At 42.8% G+C, this 21,464-nt stretch overlaps 1 protein-coding gene across 1 annotated transcript in view; it reads left to right on the plus strand.

Moving 5' to 3' along the window:
* MAD1L1 (mitotic arrest deficient 1 like 1) overlaps nt 1-21,464 on the plus strand; it is a 383,288-nt gene that overhangs the window by 168,604 nt on the left and 193,220 nt on the right. Inside the window, exon 12 of the mRNA XM_075718490.1 lies at nt 21,358-21,414. Coding sequence (XP_075574605.1) covers nt 21,358-21,414 — 57 coding nt within the window. The remainder of the gene's footprint in view (nt 1-21,357; nt 21,415-21,464) is intronic.

Raw genomic sequence — 21,464 nt, forward strand, 5'->3', positions numbered from 1 at the left:
TAGTAATTGATCAAGAGAAGCAGTCCATGGCACTGCCTTACACTTGAGGTATTCTGCACAAGCCAGCATTGCTTTCACTACAGGTAGATTTTTACAGCTATTTTTAGTGTGTGGATGCTCTGACAGTTTAAGAATGGCTTTAACTCAGCAGTTCCTAGGGACCACAAGCCTCCATCATTCTTAAGAAGTGAGAATGTCTGGGCACCAACTTGCATAGAGTAAATTAAATCATTGACTAAGACAATATCTGTACCTTTAGCCTATGGTAAGCTGCTTTATAGACGAGCCCCCAGAAAAATTACCAGTTGCAGAAAAACGAGCAGCCGTAAGGACCCTTCTGCCGCTCTTGGCTGCATGTTGAAGTAGGCTGTTGAAGTGCATGGGACACAAAAAAGCATTTTCCAGTTCTGCTGCCTTCTTGTGCTTCGAGTGCAGTAAGAACAAAGGGAGGCATTGTAATTTCCATCACCTCTTGCTGAAGGTTGTGCTCCCGAGGTAGACATAGACTGTGACACTCTGCCCCCAGTTCCCTTACTGACTAGATCATATCTTGACTCTCTCTAAACTTACAAATTTCTAGTAATGATCAATATATATCACCTGTGTTAGCAATGCAGGAAGTTTAGGATGGACTCCTGCAACCTCCACTGTCTGAAGTGTTTCAGTCTGCAGGAAGCATACCTAGCCTAGGTAAGACCATGCTAACCTGATGCCTGGGTGTGATGCTCAGAGGACGTGGGAATGCTCCTCTACCCGGCCGCTGAAGGATCTCTCTTTGGCTCCTAGGAGACTGACAGATGCCAGCAACAAAAAGATTTCCTCCCCCCGCCCTGACCTGTGCTCCTCTAAAAATGCTCTTGGTATGAATAAATACTCCTGTAGCCCCTTGCGGTGATGTTACGAATAACCAAGCACGAATGAGGCTTGACCTAGGGAATTTGGATTAGCTTCAAATGTACCTGGCTATAGGACACAAGAGAAACAGATGAACTGGGTCTAAATTCTTACAGAATGTTTAAAATTGGGTTCGTTCTTAGTGATGTTTTGGAAAGAGAAGATAATTGATGTGCAGTTATGAGTCATATTTACCACAGTAGGACAGGGGAGAGCATTTCATACGGTGTTGAGAGCTTTACAACGCTTTACACTGGAGAGCTTGCATGCCTGTGCCTAGAGATACAGGCTGTGCAATTAGATGCCTTTACATGGAGGAGGAAGCAAGAATACATTTGGAGTGGGAGCAGCGGCCCCGTCCCCACCAAATGGCAGCAAAGACATCGCATAAAAGAGCTGCTTTTGTGCAATATGGTGCGTATCACCACCTGCTGCAAGTGTGCAGTTGTGGGAGCAGGGGGCTGAAATCGGGATGCAAGTAGCACAGTGATAACATGTCTCTTCCTTCACAGGCAGAAGATGGAAGGAAAAAGGCAAATGAAGCATTTTTGGGGAATGGGAACAGGTAGCTGCTAGCTTTTCAAAGGGAAGGCTTTGAAAATAGAGAAATACTTTCTTATGTCTTAGGTCGGTCTCCATCACTTGCTGTTGCAAGCCAGGCAGTGTGGAGGGAAGGGCTGGGGGTCAGCAAGGAGGCTGCTGGGGAGGTTCCTCCAGTGCTTGCACCACTTTCCAGTGTTCCTTTCCACAATTACAGATTTGGGTTTGTTTTTGCAATGTTAGAGAAACATTCAACAAATAAGACAAACTGCATTCTGCATTTAATTCACAGATTTAACCTCTTTGAATGTTTTTCCAAGCTGGAAAGCATGGTGATTTTACGTACCACTGTTCTCATCCGTGTGGACCGTGCAGCTGCAGCCGGTGTCGCTGCTGTGCCACATGTCGGTAGCAAGGTTTGTCTTTGGGGGTGCTTGAGTGATCCTTGGACGGGAACGATCAAAGCTTCCCAACAGCTTCCAGGGTATGTGGTCTCTGTCTGGAGCAGGATGATGGGATCCCATTGGAGGCAATGCCACATCCTCTGGGGCACTTCCAGCCCAAAGTTGCCTGAAGTGTATGGTACTTGTTCATGTGGCTCATGGCCCAAAAAATATTTTGGTGCCTGGTTCATTAAGGACGGAGAATTGGTCAGTCCTGGCCAATTTGTCTCCAGACTAAGAACCGGGTTCGTTTCTGTTGGATTACCCAGAGGTTCTCTCTTGCCAATTGTGGTGGGTTGACCCTGGCTGGACACCAGGTGCCCACCAAGCCACTCTGTCACTCCCCTCCTCAGCTGGACAGGGGAGAGAAAAATACAACAAAAAGCTCGTGGGTCGAGATAAGGACAGGGAGAGATCACTCGGCAATTACCATCATGGGCAAAACAGGCTCGACTCGGGGAAATCAGTTTAATTTATTACCAGTCAAATCAGAGCAGGATAATGAGAAAATAAAAACTAAATCTTAAAACACCTTCCCCCCACCCCTCCCTTCTTCCTGGGCTCAATTTCACTCCCGAATTCTCTCCCTCCTCCCCATGAGCAGCGCAGGCAGTCGGGGAATGGGGTTTGCAGTCAGTTCATCACTCGTCGTCTCTGCCGCTCCTTCCTCCCCAGGGGAGGACTCCTCACACTCTTCCCCTGCTCCAGCGTGGGGTCCCTCCCACAGCAGACAGTCCTCCATGGACTTCTCCAGCGTGGGCCCTTCCCAGGGGCTGCAGTTCCTCATGAACTGCTCCAGCGTGGGTCCCTCCCCCGGGGTGCAGCCCCTCAGGAGCAGCCTGCTCCAGCCTGGGTCCCCCGCGGGGTCCCCAGCCCTGCCAGCAAACCTGCTCCAGCCTGGGCTCCTCTCCTCCTGATGTTAAATGTCTCCTAATTATTAGAACTAGTACTTAGGAACATTCTTGCGTTGATGAAAGCTTTAATAGCTTGTGGAAACTAAGCAATTCCAGGGGAGAAAGGAGGTAAATATCTTGTGAAAAAAGTAAAAGCTAAGATTGCGCGTTGGGATAATGTTTTATATGGAAAATGTCATGGAAATTTTATCTATTCCCTAACTCTGCGTTGTATTAATGTCATTAAATAGTGCTTGTCTGGGCGTCTTAAGAGATGTTCCGAACTTGTTGAGATTTGTTGATTTTCATAATGATTGGATTTGAATTCTGTGATTTGTAGAGCTTCATTTCAGAATAATTACATAATCTCTGCATAATTTAAGATTTCAAGTATGTATTTGTAAGTGTTTTCGTGTCATCTGTTAATTCACAGTGATGGTCTCCTGTAAGAAAGAGGGATTAATATTTTTAACAATTATTTTCTATTTAAAAACATGCTGTAAAGATTCCAAAGATTTCCTGCAGGGCCTCCATGCCAGCTTTTTACATGGTTCAACACATTTCTGCCCACTGTGTTTCTGTGGGCTCCCGGTACAGCGTTTTGTTGAAATCCTCTTACCAAATAGTCACAATATATAAACAGAAAGAGTGCTTTGAGAAAACAACATCTACACAAGCTTGTTCCCATGCTCTTGTGGATCCTAACGCTCGTGCTCTTTGCAGTTTGCAAGAATTGTTGAGATCCACTTTAATACGCTTAACACTTTGGTTATTGTGCCAATTAGAACAGTAGTAGTTGCTGTCTTGGTTTTCCTTTTGAAGCCCATTGATTCTTTCTTATTTTGGCCTTAATTACCAGTAGTAGAAGGGGTGTTTCTTCAGGGAACTAATTGAAAAGCCTAGTTCAGCATAGCACTTGAGCACAGTTAATTGAATGGTGCCCAATGCAAAAGCTGATTGCAATTGTTTTATTTCAGAACATACATAATTATTCACCTTTAATACTTTCTTCTCCATAGTTATGAGTTACATTTGCTCCTGTATGTCCTCCCTGTCTTCCCCTATGGACCAGTTTGTCCACAGGTTGCAGCTTCTCCATTTCTTCATTCTGGTTTCATATTAAGGTCACGAATAAGAGTATGGCACCATTGCAAGTCATAACTTGAATAGACTGTAAAGGAAGGTGGCTGGAATTCTTTCTTTATTTTTCTTTTTTTCTTTTTCACTTAGCTGTGACTAGCTTACTAATATTCGGAACAGGCTGGGAACAGAAAGCCCGCTGATAGCGGTTTTCACCAAGCTGTGAATAAAAACTAAGCTTTTGATACAGATCTACTCTGTTCAGGGGTGGTCCAAGTAAATTGTAAGGAACAATTCTGTTTTCTCAGAGGCTTTGCAATTTATCTGTTTGCTTTAATCAGTGTTAATGTCAAATGTGCTTTGATTGTGCTAAAAGCTTTTCAGCAAAACAAACTGGAAGTCCTGAGTTTTGGAAAAAGCCACAGTCTTCCTGTAATGCAAGTTGTAACATTTTTCTTTTGAATTTTATTTATGCTGTTTAATAAAACAGGCAGTACTACTGTACAATACATGTGCCATGAATCCAGCTGTGGTGACAGTAACATAGATATGAAATGCATGGCACATCGATTTGACATATTGAACTGATTTATGTTTTCAATTTGTTTAAATGGCTATAATGGCTATAGCTTCGACAGATGCACACTCAAATTTCAGTTCTATTCAAGACCACATTAAAAATGGAACTGATTTCTGGTTTAAAGCATTGATTTTTATCTATACTGTCTCCTCTTGCCTGCATTCCACACGTCAGACTCACAAACATGAGTTCTTGTAACATCAACTTTACTTCCTTTTGGAAAATTGTAGAAACAGCTCATTTTCCATTGGAAAGCTGATCCTTGGAAGAGTTGCTAAACCTAAATATTTTTAATTTTTAAAGGAAGTCAACAAGAAGCCTGAAAGATTACATGTTGCACTACTATTGGTGTATAAAAGCCCAATGATACATTCAGTAGCTATGAACTTGAACAGAGTAATTATTTTGTAGAGGTTAAGTAGAATATCTTGTGTAAGGGGAGAGTTTTTTGCGGCTTCCTTGTGTAAAGACTGCCACCGTACATTATTTATGTACACAAAGAAATGATGAATGTCTGTATTGGTATTAATTTATGGGAGTATCTCTTGAGAGCCCACAAACTCTGAATTTTTCTTAAAGTCAAGGCTGTGCAATGCAGTTGGGAACTGGCCTAATGGTAGAGACCATAAACCAATGATCTTTACTTTATGTGGCACATATCATCGCTAAGCTAGTTGTTACCAACCCTACCTTTGGCAATTATATTCTGACTACTCTTAATTTTATTGACAGTTCATACAGATGCAGTGTTCTTCACTTTCTAATTGTCTGGTTTATTCCCTTTTATAAGAGGTCATTTCATTAGTGGAAAATGCAGCCTTAGGATAGATCAGTTCCCTGACCTGGTTTCTCCAGTATTCAGATAAAATGCATGCTCCTTTGACCTCCGTGGATCTAGCAAAATCAGGTTGCTGGTTTCTGAAGCATTCTGCGACCTTTTGTATGAAGAAAGGTGTTACAGACAGCTAGGAGCGATGTCTGCATGACTGTGGTGACAGACCCCTATTTCTCTAGGTGGGAACATTCAAGCAGTGGCTAAGCCATCTTCACTTGTTATTTGCCTTCCGTGCATGCGGGTGTGAAAGGGCAAGAGCACCCACTTGCAGCGTGCTACACGGAGGACCCCCGCCTTGCTCAGAGAGCCTCGGCTGGAGGTACCCGGGGCTCTGACGCTGCCGTTCTTACCAGGCGGAGATTGCCCTGAGCCGTTTGCTCAAAGATCATCTGAGTGTACTTAATTGTATCTCAGCTGTGACATGGCAGCAGGCAGAGCTGTTGAAAAGAGAGAAGTTGGTAGCATTATGAATGGTATTTATTTAGAGTTGCTCATTGTGCTTGGCAGAGGCTGCCTGGGGGCCTGTGATGAGCGCCAAACTACCTATGCAGATGTACATAATTCCTGTGGATGTTTATAGCAGTATAAAATACAGGATTAGTCTTAAATTCTTTCAACATACATGATACCAAACATATCCAAGTTTGTTTGAAAGTGTCGGTTAATTTTTTTAATTTATTATTACTACCAAAAAGCACAATGTAAATACATGTGTATACATACGTATGTGTTGCTAGTGCGTGTTCAGGAAAGCATATCTAAAGAACTCTAGATGACTGACTTTATGCTCCTAAAATAACATAGTGTCCCAGGCTAATTCTATAGGCTTTTTATTGCTTCGCTGTTTGCATATGTTTCTGAAGACAGTAGGTGAGACTATCACGGCTATATAGAGAAATGACATTTATCTTCACAGTGCAGCATGACCTTATTGTTCATAAGTGGCATTTCCTCTCAAGATAATGAGCACCTTTTTATTTAGGCCAGGCAAGACCCAAATTCATTGTATCTGATTCCTACAGCCCATCAACACTTTACGCATTACTGTAATTATTGCGGATATTAGTTTCTGTTGCATTCCACTTGCTCTTTGGATTCCATTTGTTCTTGTTTCTGGACAGCAAAGGGGATTGAGAGAGGGAAAAGGTCACGCTCGAGTCTTCATGAACACCTGGGAGCTGCTACCTGGTACAAATATGGCCACTGCTACAACAAATGTACGCTTTATATACCATTCCTATATGGCCTCTTCCACAAAGAGTGAGTCGCCATTTTGGCACGTATCCGCCTAGGATGGACAAGCAAGCTGGTGTTGCCCTGAGGTCAGCCACATTTAGGCAAAGGTGAATCCTCGTAGCTGTTTATCTGCTTGGTTACGAAGAAAGAAAATTTAAGCATGAACAGAAGATTAAAAAAAAAAAAAAAGCATTCACAATTCTTACTTGCACATATTTACAGAAGGGAGCTATCTGTCATGCTCCATGTTGCCTTACCCCGGCTCTGTTGCTTGATTTAATTTTGCCTGCAGCGTTAGCTGTGTGTGTACTCACCGCATCCCTGGTAGTGCCCATCCACCAGCGAGCCTGTACACGCCTCTGAAATAGAGCTCCCAGCCTCAGAGCATCCCATGCTGTGTGATGGAGGAGCAATTCAATACATCTTGTACCTTTGTGGCAGGAGCTAATAACTGAGATTATCTTGGCATATGTTCTGACTTCTTTCCTTTCCTTGCCAAATGGAGATCTTTTATGTTTCTATAGCACGGCTTTGCTAGACAGGCATTCAGGTGCGAGGAAACTCAAAGGTTTCTAATGGGACCATCAAGCTGTTTCACCTTTTGCCTTGTCAGTCTGCATTTGCTAGAGCGAGAAGTGATTGTGAGTTGCTGGATTGCTTTCCTGAAATGAGTTGCTGTTTGGTTCACTCAGAGAAGATAAACACTCGCATCCCTAAAATATCATCCTGTCTGGCATCTTTGTTGGCAGTCTCAGCAGAAGGGCCAAGGAACAAATGGACCATGTCTAAGAGAAAATTGCAGTGCTCCCTCTGGAGTTAATCCTTTCAGCCCAAAATTGAGAAGCACTGATGGGGCAATGTAAGGAAATACGCACTTCTGTTCCTTCTGCTCTGTCTATTTTATGGATAAACAAAGGACTTCAGCCCCAGATTGATTAATCCAGCTCTTGCCCTCACAGTAACTGCCCTGCAGATTTTTACAAGGAAAATTAAACTGATGGTTGGCAAACACAGAATACGTATCATGCCTGTGCTATGCAAGGATGGGTTGTTTACTTGTTTTGTTCCTGTCACTGCAGTTGGTTTGGGTTTTTTTTTTTTTTACCCCTTGCATACCCTTTCCAAACCTTTTTTTAAGTAAGGGAAGATGTTAACTGATGGAGTTTAAAAGTTTGGGTTACAGGCCATTTTGATAGCCTTCTCCTCCTCCCTACAGGAGGAAATAATTTAACTTTGAGAAAGCTGTAAATCTGCGCAGAGCTGGCATGGGGTAAGGCTCCGTCCCCGCAGAGGAGAGGGCCCTGAGGCACTCCGGGGCGGCTCCCTGGCAAACTCCGCGGGCCTGAGAAGGTCTGCCACGGAGCTGCAAGGAAGGACTCTGCAGGAGTAGTGAAGGGCCTTAAAGCTAGTCAAACTCCTTGGAAAGAGAAACCAGAAAGTTTGCTGCTCCTTGGATTCTGTGAGAGCCTCCTTCAGGCTTGAAAGAAGGAGCACAGGATTCAGAGGAGTAGTTAAAAAGGATAATTAAGTGGGCTGCTTTGATGAATGCCAGAAAGCTGGAGACTGAGGATGTTGTGGGCAGTCAGACTAGCTGTGGGAGAGAGGAGGAGAGTGAGCAGACAGGTTGGAACAAGAGCTGTGAAATAAAAATTCTAGTTATTTTGAGAAATGGTTATTCAATACTATAAAATGGAGTTTATTAGAAATTTTCTTGCAAATGCTTTCCAGAAACTAGATCCTCTCTGGGAATGACTCACACTCCCCTAGCTCTGTAGTTCATTGACATGAGAATTTTCACTTTTCTTATGATGTGGACGGTTGCTTAACTTAATAGTTTTGAGTCCACTCCTATTTTGGACTACTCTTACCACAAGACGGCTGCATGAGCACTTCCAGTGCTTTACTCTAATGACTGCACTTAATAGTACGTTGAATCTGATATGTAGAAAAGACTAGTCTAAGATGACCCACAGGAGCTTGAGTTTTCAGGTAAGACTTTTATGATAACATAAAAGCCTTCTTCAAGTTGTGGGTATGTGGGGATCTTCAGGGCATCCTCAGTCTTAAGTCAGAAGCGTGTTTTCCCAGTGTACTCATGGTTTAAATACCAGCTTCAGTTTGCCCGCAGAAAGCAGCTCTATCGTAACGTCGAGCCTGAGCGCTCTTTCTGAATGAACTGCACCAATGTCAGCATCATGGTTGGGTGTCGTGTTTGGCATGGGATAGATGCTGCCTCTGTTACCTCTTCGTCTCTCTGTCCCTGCTAACCTTGAGGTGGCACAGTTGCTAACTGATGCTCTGACATGGCTGTGTGCCTTCTGCCATCCCTCATCCTTCGGTCCTCTGGGAAGCTAGAGGCAAAAACTTCATACATTCGAATGTCTTCGTGTCTTTTTATCCCTCCTTCCCACACCCCATCAATTTCTGTTTCTTTATATTTTTACCATGTTTCTTCTACCTTGTTAGCCACCTCCTTCCCAACAAACGAGTAAGCAATAACAAGAGAAAAAACAAAAAAAAAATCTTGCTGTTTCCTTCAAGTGCTTGCTTTGCATTTGTTGCCTATTTATAGATTATTCATTTAAGCTATGGTGGCAGTCAATTAGAAATGTGGTGAATCCTTCTTTCAAGAGTGTGCCAAGAGAGGATCTTTTTACTGTGTTTGCTTTTTTATGATTTTTGCTGGAGCCTCTGCAGTGTGCTAAAATGCCACTGGGATTTGTTTATTTTGAATAAATTCTCAAATAACAGTCGAAGAGTTTTGCGCCTCTTCAAGGAAGTTAGAGGAGGTGCGCGGGGATGCACATGATCATGGTGCACAGGGACATTTGATTTTATTTGAGGGTGGTAAAAATGTATTTTGCACAATGTTTTGCTTCCAGTTGTCATCTTGGAGGATTTTTAACTTTTTCAGTGTCAGGACTGTCTTTGGATAGAGGTACCGTTAACCCCCCCCTCTTTTCTTCCCCTGCAACTTAAGGCAAATTCTGTCTCTAAATCCTATTCTGTTTGTAGTCGAAAACCGGTGAGGTATAGTATTATAATTGTAAATTGCGACTGCCTCTGTGGCGTTGCAAAGGACACGTGGCCTTTGTGCTTTGGTTTCTCCTTTCGTTGAGCAGTGTTGGTGCTAATCATCTTCAGTGCCGCACGGGGCGTTGGAGAAGCGCAGGGAGTTCATATTGGCATATCCCAAGCAGTGAGGCAGGAGCTGTGGGTGAGGCACAAGTACACCACAGGTGAGATGTTGCATGAGACCTAAATTAGTAAACTCGGCTGGACTTTTGCTGGCTCCATGGGACATGCTGAGGTGTGGAGCGTTGCCAGGGTTTTGAAGCGAAGCTTGTCTGCAAGGAGCCTGGAAACCACTGATTTATGCAATACCTGGAAATGTAAATGTTTTTGTTGTGGGTAGGTATGTGTTGGGAAAAAGATACTTTGCAATTTCTTTTAATGCCGCCTATTACTGGTAAGGACTAAGGTTGTTTTTACTTTTCCAAAACAGATTTAGGAAGCAAATGCTGTTTTAAACTGGGTCTCTGCATTTGCCAGAGCCTCTGCAAAATGGTTTTTGCAGCCAGTAGCTGTACCAGTTTGGGGATTTTTTTCCCCTTTTTGTTCCCCCCTTACTGCTCTTTGTTTTTATGCCGTGATACCCTGGCAGGACAAGGCAGAGTCATCTGGGGTGCTGACCCAGAGAACAGGTATGAAATTCCTGCTTGGCCTCAAGTGTGAATTTACCTTCTGCGTCAGAAGAGGAGAGTCTCTCTGCTAAACTTGTCTTGCTCACAGTGCTGTACAGATAATACAAGAAAATGAAGGTACAGGATGAAGAAGGAGAATTATCCTGTTTGTGTTTTCACCTCGCCTCCCGTGATAGGACTTGATTCTTCACTCTGGACCCTCCTAGGTCAGTCGCGTTTCGAGCAGCCGTCAGCGCAGACCAGCTGTGCTAAGCACACTGTGACATTTGGAAATCCCTGTCTGGAAGGGGAATTGAGCAATGAGCTTCTGCTAATTATAATAGCTATGTTTAAAATGTAATGTTTGCTGTATTGAGCAAAATCCAACTACACACCCAGACTAGAGAATGGAAATACTCTGGCAGCAGAGGAGACGGGTCCTCAGCAAACGCGTTCCGAGGGCGGAAGCAAGGACAATACAAGCATTGCTTCATCAGAGCAAACACTGCACAATCTCGTCCGGGCAATGAACATTGTTACCTAGCAACTTCCAAGAGTGTTTCAAATTTCTTGGAGACCCTCTGAGGCTTAGGCACTTTACCCACTGTTCTGCTGGATGCCAAAAATACGCTGCTTGTAATTTCACAAGCCAAGGGCAGTGCTGGCTTAAACTCTTCCCTGACCTTTATTTGAGCTAGCACAACCTGTGCAGTAGTACAGAGAACCAGGACAAGAAACCAAGCTAGATTAAAATTAAATCAGAAGAAAAAAATGTTTGATTTAAACATGGATCTTCACTTCCCTGATGGTGTTTGCCGGCTGGCTCACAACAGTTGCGGTGAGAAGTGTGCTGACACGCCTGAGGGCTCCTGTTGGGAGTGTGTTTGTGTGGATAGCAGTGAAATATATTTAGGGACGGGGCTCGCGTATATCATTAAATACATCTTTTCTGAACTATCACCACGTCACCAGCTGCCAAACAGCCTTGGGCAGCTTAGAGGAAGGTGCTAGCATTGAGTACTCGGGAGTGCTTAGGTAGGTATGAGTTGTTCTGTAGCCTTGTTTTAGTAGTTATAAAGGTTAACTAAAGCAACTGTGATATTAGGAGACTTGTATAAAAAGAAAACCACAGCTGTGCTGCTGTTTAGCTTCCAATATTCTTTGTTTCATCCAGCTACAGATCTTCTGCCTGGGTTCTAATCCACTCACAAAACCCTCTTCCTCACCACTGCTTCCATTTGGGGCAGAGGCTTTCCATCCATACTGCTTTGGTCTGAATTTCTATTCAGATTCTAATTCCCCTGAAAAGCTTCCTTTAACTCATAACCAAGTATTAGTGTTTCTCTCCAAAGATACTGGCCATCCACTCGTGTCTTCAGAAGCATTGCCACCCTTAGGCAAGGGGTGTAGAGACCTTTCTGGCGAGCAAGAGTATTTTCCACTGTCAGCCCCCTGAAAAAAATGTTGCTTTATGGTTGGTGGACTGATGATAGCTCTTTATACCTTGAAATTAAAAGTGACACACTCATATAAATCATTATAACAGTACTGTATGCAAACACAGTGCCTGGATCCAGGGAATTTATAAGATGACAGTGAATTGGGGTGAATACCCTTATTCTTGACTTTGAGAAGTGCAGTGACAATGAATCATTCTTAGTGATGAGATGCAGCCGTGCTGACTCATTGGGCTGAAATTAGAAGGGCTTTTTTAGGTAGAAATGTAATTCCACCATTTTTTCTGATGAATGGATAAGAGTGAACATATTTGTTGGCTAATTTACAGACTTCAACAACTAAATGTCATTTCTTTCCCTTTAGCTATCAAACCTAGCTGGAGGCAACTGACAAGGGGAGAACTTAGATCCAGGGAGGTGGTACTGGAAAAAATGAGTAGGAAAGAGCAGCAGAAAAGTTCACGATTTGGTAGAGACACTGGGTGTCATATTGCCACCACATTTAGTTTTTGAGATTCCCTTTTTCTGGGTTTGGTGAGTGCTAATGTTTGCTTTCATCAAGACAGGCGTTTTGGAGCCTGAACTCATTCTGCTGATAATCTAAAGGAGGCAAAAAGAAAAAAATCGCTGGAGTTAAAATTTTGCCAGAAAATTAAACAAATGCACAAACATTTACTCCCCCATTCCCCAACCAACTTTGTTATTACATCTAATAGCAACGGATTCTGTTCCCATTAGCTACTGTGTCTTCTGCTTGTAGTCTCTAGGACTGCTTCCCAGTTCAAGAAGGGTTAATACAACTTGAAGAAAACATCGTTCTCACTGGATCCCTATCGCTTATAGTACCTGTTTTCAGATCACTTAAATAGCGATGAATAACCAGATTCCCAGACATGCTACATTCATTTCAGAATCTGGTGCTGGTATCCGTTCATTTCAGCTTTAGAGATTTGATCACAGCACAGTTAAATTAATTCTCTTTAGCATCCTCCAAATGATTTGTATTCCTTTCCCTTTTTGCTGTTTCCCTGTGGAATGGGCTGATACTCTCTTAATGTTTTTTAGCTGCACTAATATATTAATAACCTGCTTTACTCCTGGCAAAAGATTTGCGGCCAACCCTCACTAGACAGATTTTATGCCTGGTTATCTGTCTGCTGTTGGGTTAAAAATTTTGCTAGGGGAGCAGCGAAAGAGAAGGGACTCCCTGCTACGACTGCACGCTCATCTGCTTTTCTGCGGTAGGAATATTTCTGAGCCCACAAGGAGAATATTAGTGGCAGAGGCTTCTCTGATGGGTGTTCCAGTGATGGGGATGACTCCTTTGGAGAGTCCATCAGCATCCGGCAGTCACTCGTGTGTGTCCAGGAGATGCTGTACTGGCCGACTCCGTAATGCTCGAAGCAATTGGCTTGGCAGCGTTTCATCAGTCAGGCTGCCCTTTGCTGTTGAGGAAGCAGCTGCAAACTCACATTTTTTGTTTGGCAACATATTCTCTCCCCAGGGGCTGCAGCACCATTTGATTAGGATGGGAGGGAAGGACACCTGTTGCAAAAGTGTATTATCCCCAGCAGAGCCATGCTAATCTTTTGGTCTCTGTGCTCCTTCTTAACAAGGTGTTGAATGAAAACATCAAGGAAAAGCAGGAGGAGAGAGGAGTCGCTTGGCTGTTGCCCCTCAATCTTGCCTCAACCTCGGCTGCAGCTCAGAGAGTAAAACAACAAATGCTTGCTTTTGTTTTGAGATGTTTTTTCAAATCTAATGTTTTTTTGTCACGTGAAAAATCTGGTAACACCTGAGGCCCTTATTTTCCTACCTGCCTGCACCTACCTGCTTTCTTTGTAAGTATTTCAGTCTGGCACAGGGCTGTCTGATCTGCAGGGACTCATCTTTTCCTGATGCTGTGCATTTTTCCATCTCCCAATTTGCTTTGGTACCGTGTTCCTTACCTGACAGCATCTGCCTGGGACACTGTGCGAACAGTGTTAATGGAATAGATTTTGAGAAGCTCAGGATCTTTCTCCAAGTTTTACATTTTATTGCAGCTGTGAAGGTCACCTTTGCTTTGAGGATCAGGGAGATTGGGTTACCGCCACCTCTGACCATGGAGGTGCTCGAGTTCCGCACTTAACATGGTGCTTAATCCTTTTACTGCTCGAGTGGTGTGGCCCATCAGGTGCGTTTCGTGTCACTAGTGGCACCTTGTGCTCAGAGATTACCTTTGGTCAAAGATTTTTGGACGGTTTTACAGAGTGAGTATTATCTTTACCTTAGAGAGGGAAGGAAAAAAGGAGTTTCAGAGAGTTTAGTACGGTGCTCCGGGTCTCTCAGCAGTTGTTGGGCAGAGTGGGAACAAAAGCCAGGTCTCTGCTGCAGAACCATGCAGCTTATTTTAAGTAGGTCAAGTGACTTGCCAGGAATAAGGATGTGGGCGATTTCTGCTTGAAATCCTACCTTCCTTGTATCACTTGTCCCACAGTGACTTTACTTACAACCCTTTCGTATAGCATAACCAGTGAGAATTTGGGGTGATTTCATTAGCAGAAGTTTACTGTTGAGAATTCTTGACATTCCTAAGTGACCGTGTCTCTTAAAAGAGAAGAAGAGAGATTGGTCTGCCCTTGAGACTTAAGAGCAAGAGAAAGGTTTGGTTATTATCTCTTTGTCCAGTAAATCTTGATAGTGTGTTGACAGGAGCCCGTACCTTGCAGATGTTTTCCCTGTATCTTCAGTAATTATAACTATGACTTCAGCAATGTTTCAGTTTGCAGTATCATTTTTTTTGTTTAGCACCCAAGAGCCTTTGCTGTATTTGTCCTTCATTTTGGTAACCAGCTGCTTTTCGTCTCTCACTTGGGGGCGGCATTTCCCTGCTGCACATCAAATCCAGTAGAAAACTGGTTCTCGGAGAAGTAGCAGCTCTTGCGTTTTTGATGAAAAAACACCCTTCGCTACTGCGCACAGAGCAGTAGCCTTCAGTCCCTGGGTGTTGCGGTTTGCTGTCCTGGAGTCCCTGGAGATGTGGGACATCTTGCTTACAGGCATTCTGGTTTCCTGTCTTTTGTGTCCTTGCTTGGGGTAAAATTAAGAAGGACTAAATTACGTGGAAAACCACATAAGCTGTGGCCTGAGACACATGCTTTTCCTTGAGCTGTAAGCCTATCCACATACTATAAATTATGTCAGTAACTAATGGTCTCTACTTTGCCTATTGCAGCTTTTCTGCAAGTCCGAGTCAATGTTGCTTCACTGTATATAAATTTCTGAAACACATTCAAAAGTTGTTTGGGAATTTTCCCTTTCAACTTTGCATCAGACTGAGCCCCCCGCCTCCTCCAGTCCAGCTCCTGTAAGGTAATATGGTGGGTTTGATGCTTTTGAGCCAACACCAGAGTTTATTTGTAGCTGTTATTTCCCACTTTATAAAGGATATGCATTTGATTTTATAACCAGGAGAACTTTCTTGAGAACAGCAAAATTGAATCTGTAAAGCAGCAAGGAAATTATTTAGCAATGTCTGATACTAAACTGGCTTCCTGATGGTGATCTCAACTGATGCAATTTTGTGAAAGATCAGTAATTTCATCTACAAAGCATCAAAATATTTTAAATTAGAAATGACCCTTTAACCCAGTGTAATTTTGTAGTGCACTTCAGAGATGCTAAAACAATACCGTACTGCTACCAATCTGCAGTAATGGTGTGCTGATGGATTAAAGGTGGAAGATAGCATGGTATAAATGGATATATAACTTTAAAGTGTAAACAGGCAAATGCATGCATTAACTGTTGAGAGCTGAATCCCATGGGTGAGATTTCAGATTGAACACTAATGAAAATTTCATTTTGGTTCTCACAAAATTTTAATATGCAGGATCACAGTATGCAAATAAACTGAAGTCTAACTGCCAGTGACTGATGAGTTACTTCTGTCTCAGTCTCTGCCACCCCCATACATAAGCTGTCTGTGGCTTTTGTGAAATCAAAGTTTTCCTCCTGTTGTCACTACAAGCCAGAAGCTTATAAAAATATCTTTGTGTGCAAGATGATTAGTGACTGCGACCTTCTCTTCAAAGTGTTCTCATGATACTCCTCTATTGTTCCATGTAACTCATCAGCGTGATGCATAGCACTATATGTTTTTAAATATGATTGCATCGTAAGTGTTCCAACCAGTGCTTTCCTTATCAGAATTGTTCTGGGAGCGCAGCCGTGTTTTGGGGTTTCCTTCTGTATTTCAGCTGCAGCTTTGATGCACCATGTTTTCCTTGTGTCTCCTGAATCTGATAGAAAGAGGTGATGTTGTGCTTTTTTCCCCCTTTTTTCCCAGCTTACGGCATCAGATAAGATTCGCTGGCTTGCACCCTCTTATAGGTCACATCACACTTTAGCCACACTTTAAGGCCATCTAGCTTGAGCCAAGAAGCTTCATCTTATGTCTCCTTTTGTAAGTGATTGGATAAATAAGTTACTGTGAAATTACACTGCGAATGGGGGCAGCCAGCACAAGGAAACTCACATTATTTGGCATGTTAGAACATACAAGATTCCATATTTCTGTGATCGGAAGCCGATATATCCTTGTAAATTTAAATTGTGTGTTAACTTTCTCAAAGAGGAGAGACAAGAATTTATCTTAGAAGTTAATTAATTTGAAATAGCTATTAATTAACATTATACCTAAATTTGCCAATCTTCACACTTGACTTGAATTTGCATACAACTGTTGCATATAAAATACTGCTAAGGGTGTCTTGGGCTTTGGCATGCTGTGAAAATGCCATGTTTTGCAGCTGTGTTACAGCTCTGCCAGGCTGAACCTCCTCCTCTTCCCATCCCATGCGGTGGTGCTGCCCTTGCAACAAGTGGCCTTCCTTCTGGGGACCCGCAGTTGGGATTTGTAGCTGCAAAAGCACAACCCTGGAATAGGCAGCTATGTGTATTCCCAGCTATTTCACCCTGATGAGGAAGAATGAAAATGACTCTTTTTATTTTGAGGTAGTGAATGTGCTGCTTGTTTCTCTCCCTTGTAAAGTACCTACGTTGTATTAATGTGACTGTTAAGATAATCATGTTTTTTGATGAAAGCGTAAGACTAAAATGATGTTTCCAAATGAAGGTTGTTTTGATTTATTCCCTGTATGCAGCATGCATAATTTTGCTTCCCTAACTCTTTGAAGCGAGCTTTAATTTTATGGCTTTGGCTGTTGCTACTACTGTGCTGTGCCGTACCTATGAGCTATTTAATGTGCAGCATCGAGGAGTAAATTAATGCAGGTCCACAAAGAGAGCACTTCGATTTGCTAATTGCTTGTAGAGCGGAGGGTATTGTTGTGTAGAGAAAGACTGTTCATTAGAGATTGAGTAGCTAATTTTTTCCTACAAGTGAGTCTCACATTTGGGCTGCTTGCCTATCGGTCAGGGCAGTCGGCTCATGTTCAGCCCCCGGAGAAGAGTGCGGGGCTGTTGATGCAATCTGCGTTAACACCTGCCTTGTAACCACCAGATTGCTTTAGTTTCATTCATTAAACCCTCCCTGACCAGCCTCCTCCAGCGTTGTCAGTGAAGGCTGACTTTTGGAAGGTACAGAAGACAAATTATTGATGCAGGGAAGCAAGCTAAACAATTCAGAAATGTCTCCTTAGGAGCTGAATCGGTTCCTCTCCTTGGAAACCATTCCTGCTTCTCTTTCAGCCCTGAGCTGCTGTATCCCGGTGAGACCGGAGCACAGGTTATCTTTCCCTTCCCGCCGCTCTCTTTTGAGGATGACAGTAGCATTGACAGTAGATTAGGCTGTGTTGTCACGTAAGATGAATGTTTTGAATTGACAAACCCCTTTTTTTTGAGGCTTAAAGTAATTGACTGAATACTGGAGAGGATTTTTTTTTTTCTGCTTTTGCTACTTACTTGATTTTCTTTTACCTGGTTGTGCTGCCTTCGGTGGGCAAGTTGGACTTTGCATGTATTTGTATATCCGTTTCTTAATATCTGTTTGCTTATCAGATTTCTTAACGCTTGAGCTCAGTGATCCGTGGGAATTTAACATGTGTATTAAGTAAGGAGAATTTCCTTGGAGCTTTAAGTTAACTTCTATGCATAGGCTGAAAATTCAACACACAAGTCTTTCCTACTGAGAGATTCCTGAGATACCAGGTGAATGTGGTCAATGTAAGAGCCTGTAAGACAGAGCTGAGTTACGTATATGTAGGACATTGCTTTTCCCAGCGTGAAGCTGGGAGATGGGGATGGCAAAGTGCTCCGGCATCTGCTGCAGATAGCCCCCTCCCCTTCCTGCTGGTGTAGAGGTCAAGGACTCTTGGGCACCATCTCCTTCCTAGCCACCCTACATGGCTCAGCGTCATTGCTCATGCTTTTGTTGCCTGCACGTGGCCAGAGGTGATTGAACCAAGCAATCCAACAGTTCATTCCTGAAAAGGTAAATTCTAAGAAACGATATAACGCTATTTCTTTCAGGTCTTCCCTGGTAAATGCTGGAGGTGGGGCTGGGTGCAGGGGCTCAGCAGGCTGTCAGGCTCCGTTCCAGGGCCCTCTGCAGGTCCTTCCTTCGTGGCTGTGGCGGCTGGCAGCTCCTCCGAAGCACTCTGATTAAGTGAGACGTGGGGATAAGTTCAGAGACTAATTTCTTCTTCATAATTAAAAATGTGTGCATCTGTGACGCTGCTGGTGATTAGGTTGTGTTTTCCTGTGGCCTAGAAGGAATATGGCAGTGAATCACTTTGCAAGCAGCTGTCCTCTAACAGCTGAGCTAGGTTCAATATTTGATTTAAGCTAATAAAAAGTCTGGGGTAGGGCTAATGTTTACAAACTGGATGTGATAAAGCATTCAGATCATCTGTATCACAGCCAGGTGAGAGCAGGCACAGGGGACCCCACCGAAAGTTTGGGCTTTGTCTTGTTCTTCTGTGCCTGCCTGCATACACGGGCACGGGGAGCGGGCGCGCGGGAGGGTCCCCGCTCCGGTCTGCAAGTGCATCGGACAGCGGCAGCTGGGTTGGAAGAGCCTCCTCGTTTCCAGCTATATCCTTGTAACAGCTCTCAATGCATTAAATATGTCCCTTTTGCTCTTCTGTGAGAGTTGTAGTCAAATCATACATTTAAAAATCTTTTAATCTTCATAAATCATTTCTTCCAGCAATCTAGTAAGTTTAGTTGCTGTTCTCTGAATTCCCACTAGTTAGCTACTCTTTCCCTTTGAGATGAGCTGCCTAGAAATAAATGCAATGAAGAAAACCTACTTCGTGATTTAATTCTTATCTGATTGCTTCTCCAAATCGTACTGATCTGCCGTTACCGTGCTGCTGTTTTGGACTTGCTGTCCAGGTTTGCCTCTAGGTCTCTGCTGGCATAGCAGCTTGAGAGGTTTCTATTTGGTTATTTTCCACAAGCCATATTATATATAAGATAAATTATGGAATATTTCTGCTTATATTTCTGATTTCTCTCATCCCTTTGTATTACTTCTCTCCCATCTAAAAGTTTTTGCAGCCTCTTCCTGAAGTAAAATGTGCCAGGGTCTTTCCTATCCTTTTTTTTTTATCATGGTCTTGTACTTTTAAAATGCTCTTATACCCATCTAGTTAAGTATATTCCTAGGGTGCTGTTTTCTTGATATTATAAAGAAAAATACTTCCACTGTGAAGGTGACCACTGTGAAGCCTGGCACAGGTTGCTCAGAAGGTTTTGGAGTTTGCCTCCTTGGAGATTCTCAGAACCCAGCTGACCAAGAGCCCTGAGCATCCTGATGTAGCTGACCCTGCTCTGAGCAGGGGGTTGAACTGGCTTCTTCCATTCTGAATTACTCCATGATTCTATAGAAGTCTGTACTAACAGGAGGTTGAACAGAGAAATGACCCTCAAATTCAGGAGTGGTAGCTACATAAGCAAATATGTAATTCTTAATGGCTCTTTACACCTAGTTTAGAATAGGCCAGTAGTTCCCATCTAAAGGTCATCTTCACTTAGATAAGGCTAATAAATATTCGGAAAAGTTGTGGGGTTCTTTTTGATAAAAAATATTCAGTCAGTCTTGGGGTGTTCTACAAAGGCTATGCTAGCATCTCTCATAAATAACGTCTCTGAGGGGATGTTTTCTGACTCTTCTCCATGTGACTTTTCTGGCTCCAGCCTGCTGGTGTAATTCTACCTGATTCAATAGTAGTGGGGAAAAAAGTCTTTCCCAGATGTCTGCAAATTTATAGTTTCCTGATGTTTCAGCATCAAACTTGCTGTTAATTTCATTTTTTCTTCTCACTTGCTTGTACATGCACTCCATGTTTGGTTGGGACTGGCATCTCCCGCGGTGTTTAATGAACGCGTTTCATTTCCCTGTGCCAGGTCCCAGGCTTGTATTAAAACCCTTTTCATCTTATTTGAGTGTCTGTTCCTTAAGTAATGTCACATCATCCCAGGCCCCGCACAGCAAGAATCTGTAACTTTTTCAGTTTCCGCTGAGCTCTGGGGCCAAGGAAGTCTTGAACTGTTTGGTTGTTTATTTGCAAAATTGAACTTCTGCTGTGCTGAACCCTAAGACTGTAATTTTTTCGTTTGCTTGCATTTCAGTGCAGTTAGCCTTCAGAGCTTAATGTTTTCCTTTTCTTTGTAATAAACTGTTTGCTGTTTGTCTCTGGTTTGGATGTAGTACTCAAAAGACCCATTTCATGTGCGGTGAGAGATTGTTAGAGGGACTCTGGAGGGTTTTAATGAATATCTGCTTGAAATTACGTGAATTGGTTTGTAGGAAAGTTTTTTTTTTTTAGCTCTTGTCTTGTTTGTTTACGTTGTTTAAATTAGCTTCTCTGCCATCAGTTGTGACTGTTTTTTGGGGCTTTCTGCTAACTGGAGGAAGGCTGATTGCAGGCTAGCAAAGTGTTGTGAAATAAAAGATGTGGGAAGTAATAGCACTCCAGTAGTATATGTGGCTTCTCTTATCTCTGAAATACCCATTTCATTTAAAATCCTTTTTCATAAACAAAACTCTGTGAAAGCTCCTCCTCTGAGTCAGGTTCCTATTTCTCCCCAAATTATACAGGGATAACAAGATATTTCCACTCTGGTTTGAGATTCCTTAAATTTCAAATTTCCTCTTAAAAAAGAAAAAACCTTGCATTGGGACCTTTTCTCACAGAAATTCAGTAGGGTTACATTCCAGAGAGGATTTGCTCTGTATTCTACCACAACAATTTTAAACGCTTCCAAAACCAACCCTATACCCCAGAACTTCAAGAGAACATTTTCCATGAAGTTTTCTTCTCACAGACACACACCTTTCAGGAGCTGTGGAGCAAGCCTATTCTTTCTCTAAAGTCAAGCTTGGCAGAATTGGGTGGATTTTAGACCACTCTTTATGCAACTTCCCAAGAAATGGAGAGGAGGCACGGTTCTCTGACTGGACCATGGGGTTGAAATTTGGGATAGCTAATCCAGTGGATTTCCTCTCTGCAAAACCCCTCTTCTTTCTTGTGTATGTAGGCTGCAGGCTCTTCAGGACAGGACTGTCTCGTGGAATGGGATGCGCATAGGACATAACAAGACCCAACGCTTATAATTCCTTTTCAATGCTGTGAAAAATCATGTTGCCTTTGGTGGCATTTTTAGTTGGGGGTGAGGAGTGCAGTCTTATTAAACTATTAAACTTCCAAAAGTATGTCCCAGACTTAACTTTCTTTTTTTTTTTTTTTTTTTTTTTTCCCTTGAAGGCTCAGCTGTCTCAAGTTCTGGAAGAAGTGGGAAATCATAAGCAAAGAGCAGAGATGGTAAGTCTGCATCTTTTGGGGTTTTTTAATTGTTTTACAGAGCAGTAACA

The sequence above is a fragment of the Pelecanus crispus genome, chromosome 11, assembly GCF_030463565.1.
Source record: "Pelecanus crispus isolate bPelCri1 chromosome 11, bPelCri1.pri, whole genome shotgun sequence".
In the NCBI taxonomy this organism is placed as follows: Eukaryota; Metazoa; Chordata; class Aves; order Pelecaniformes; family Pelecanidae; genus Pelecanus; species Pelecanus crispus.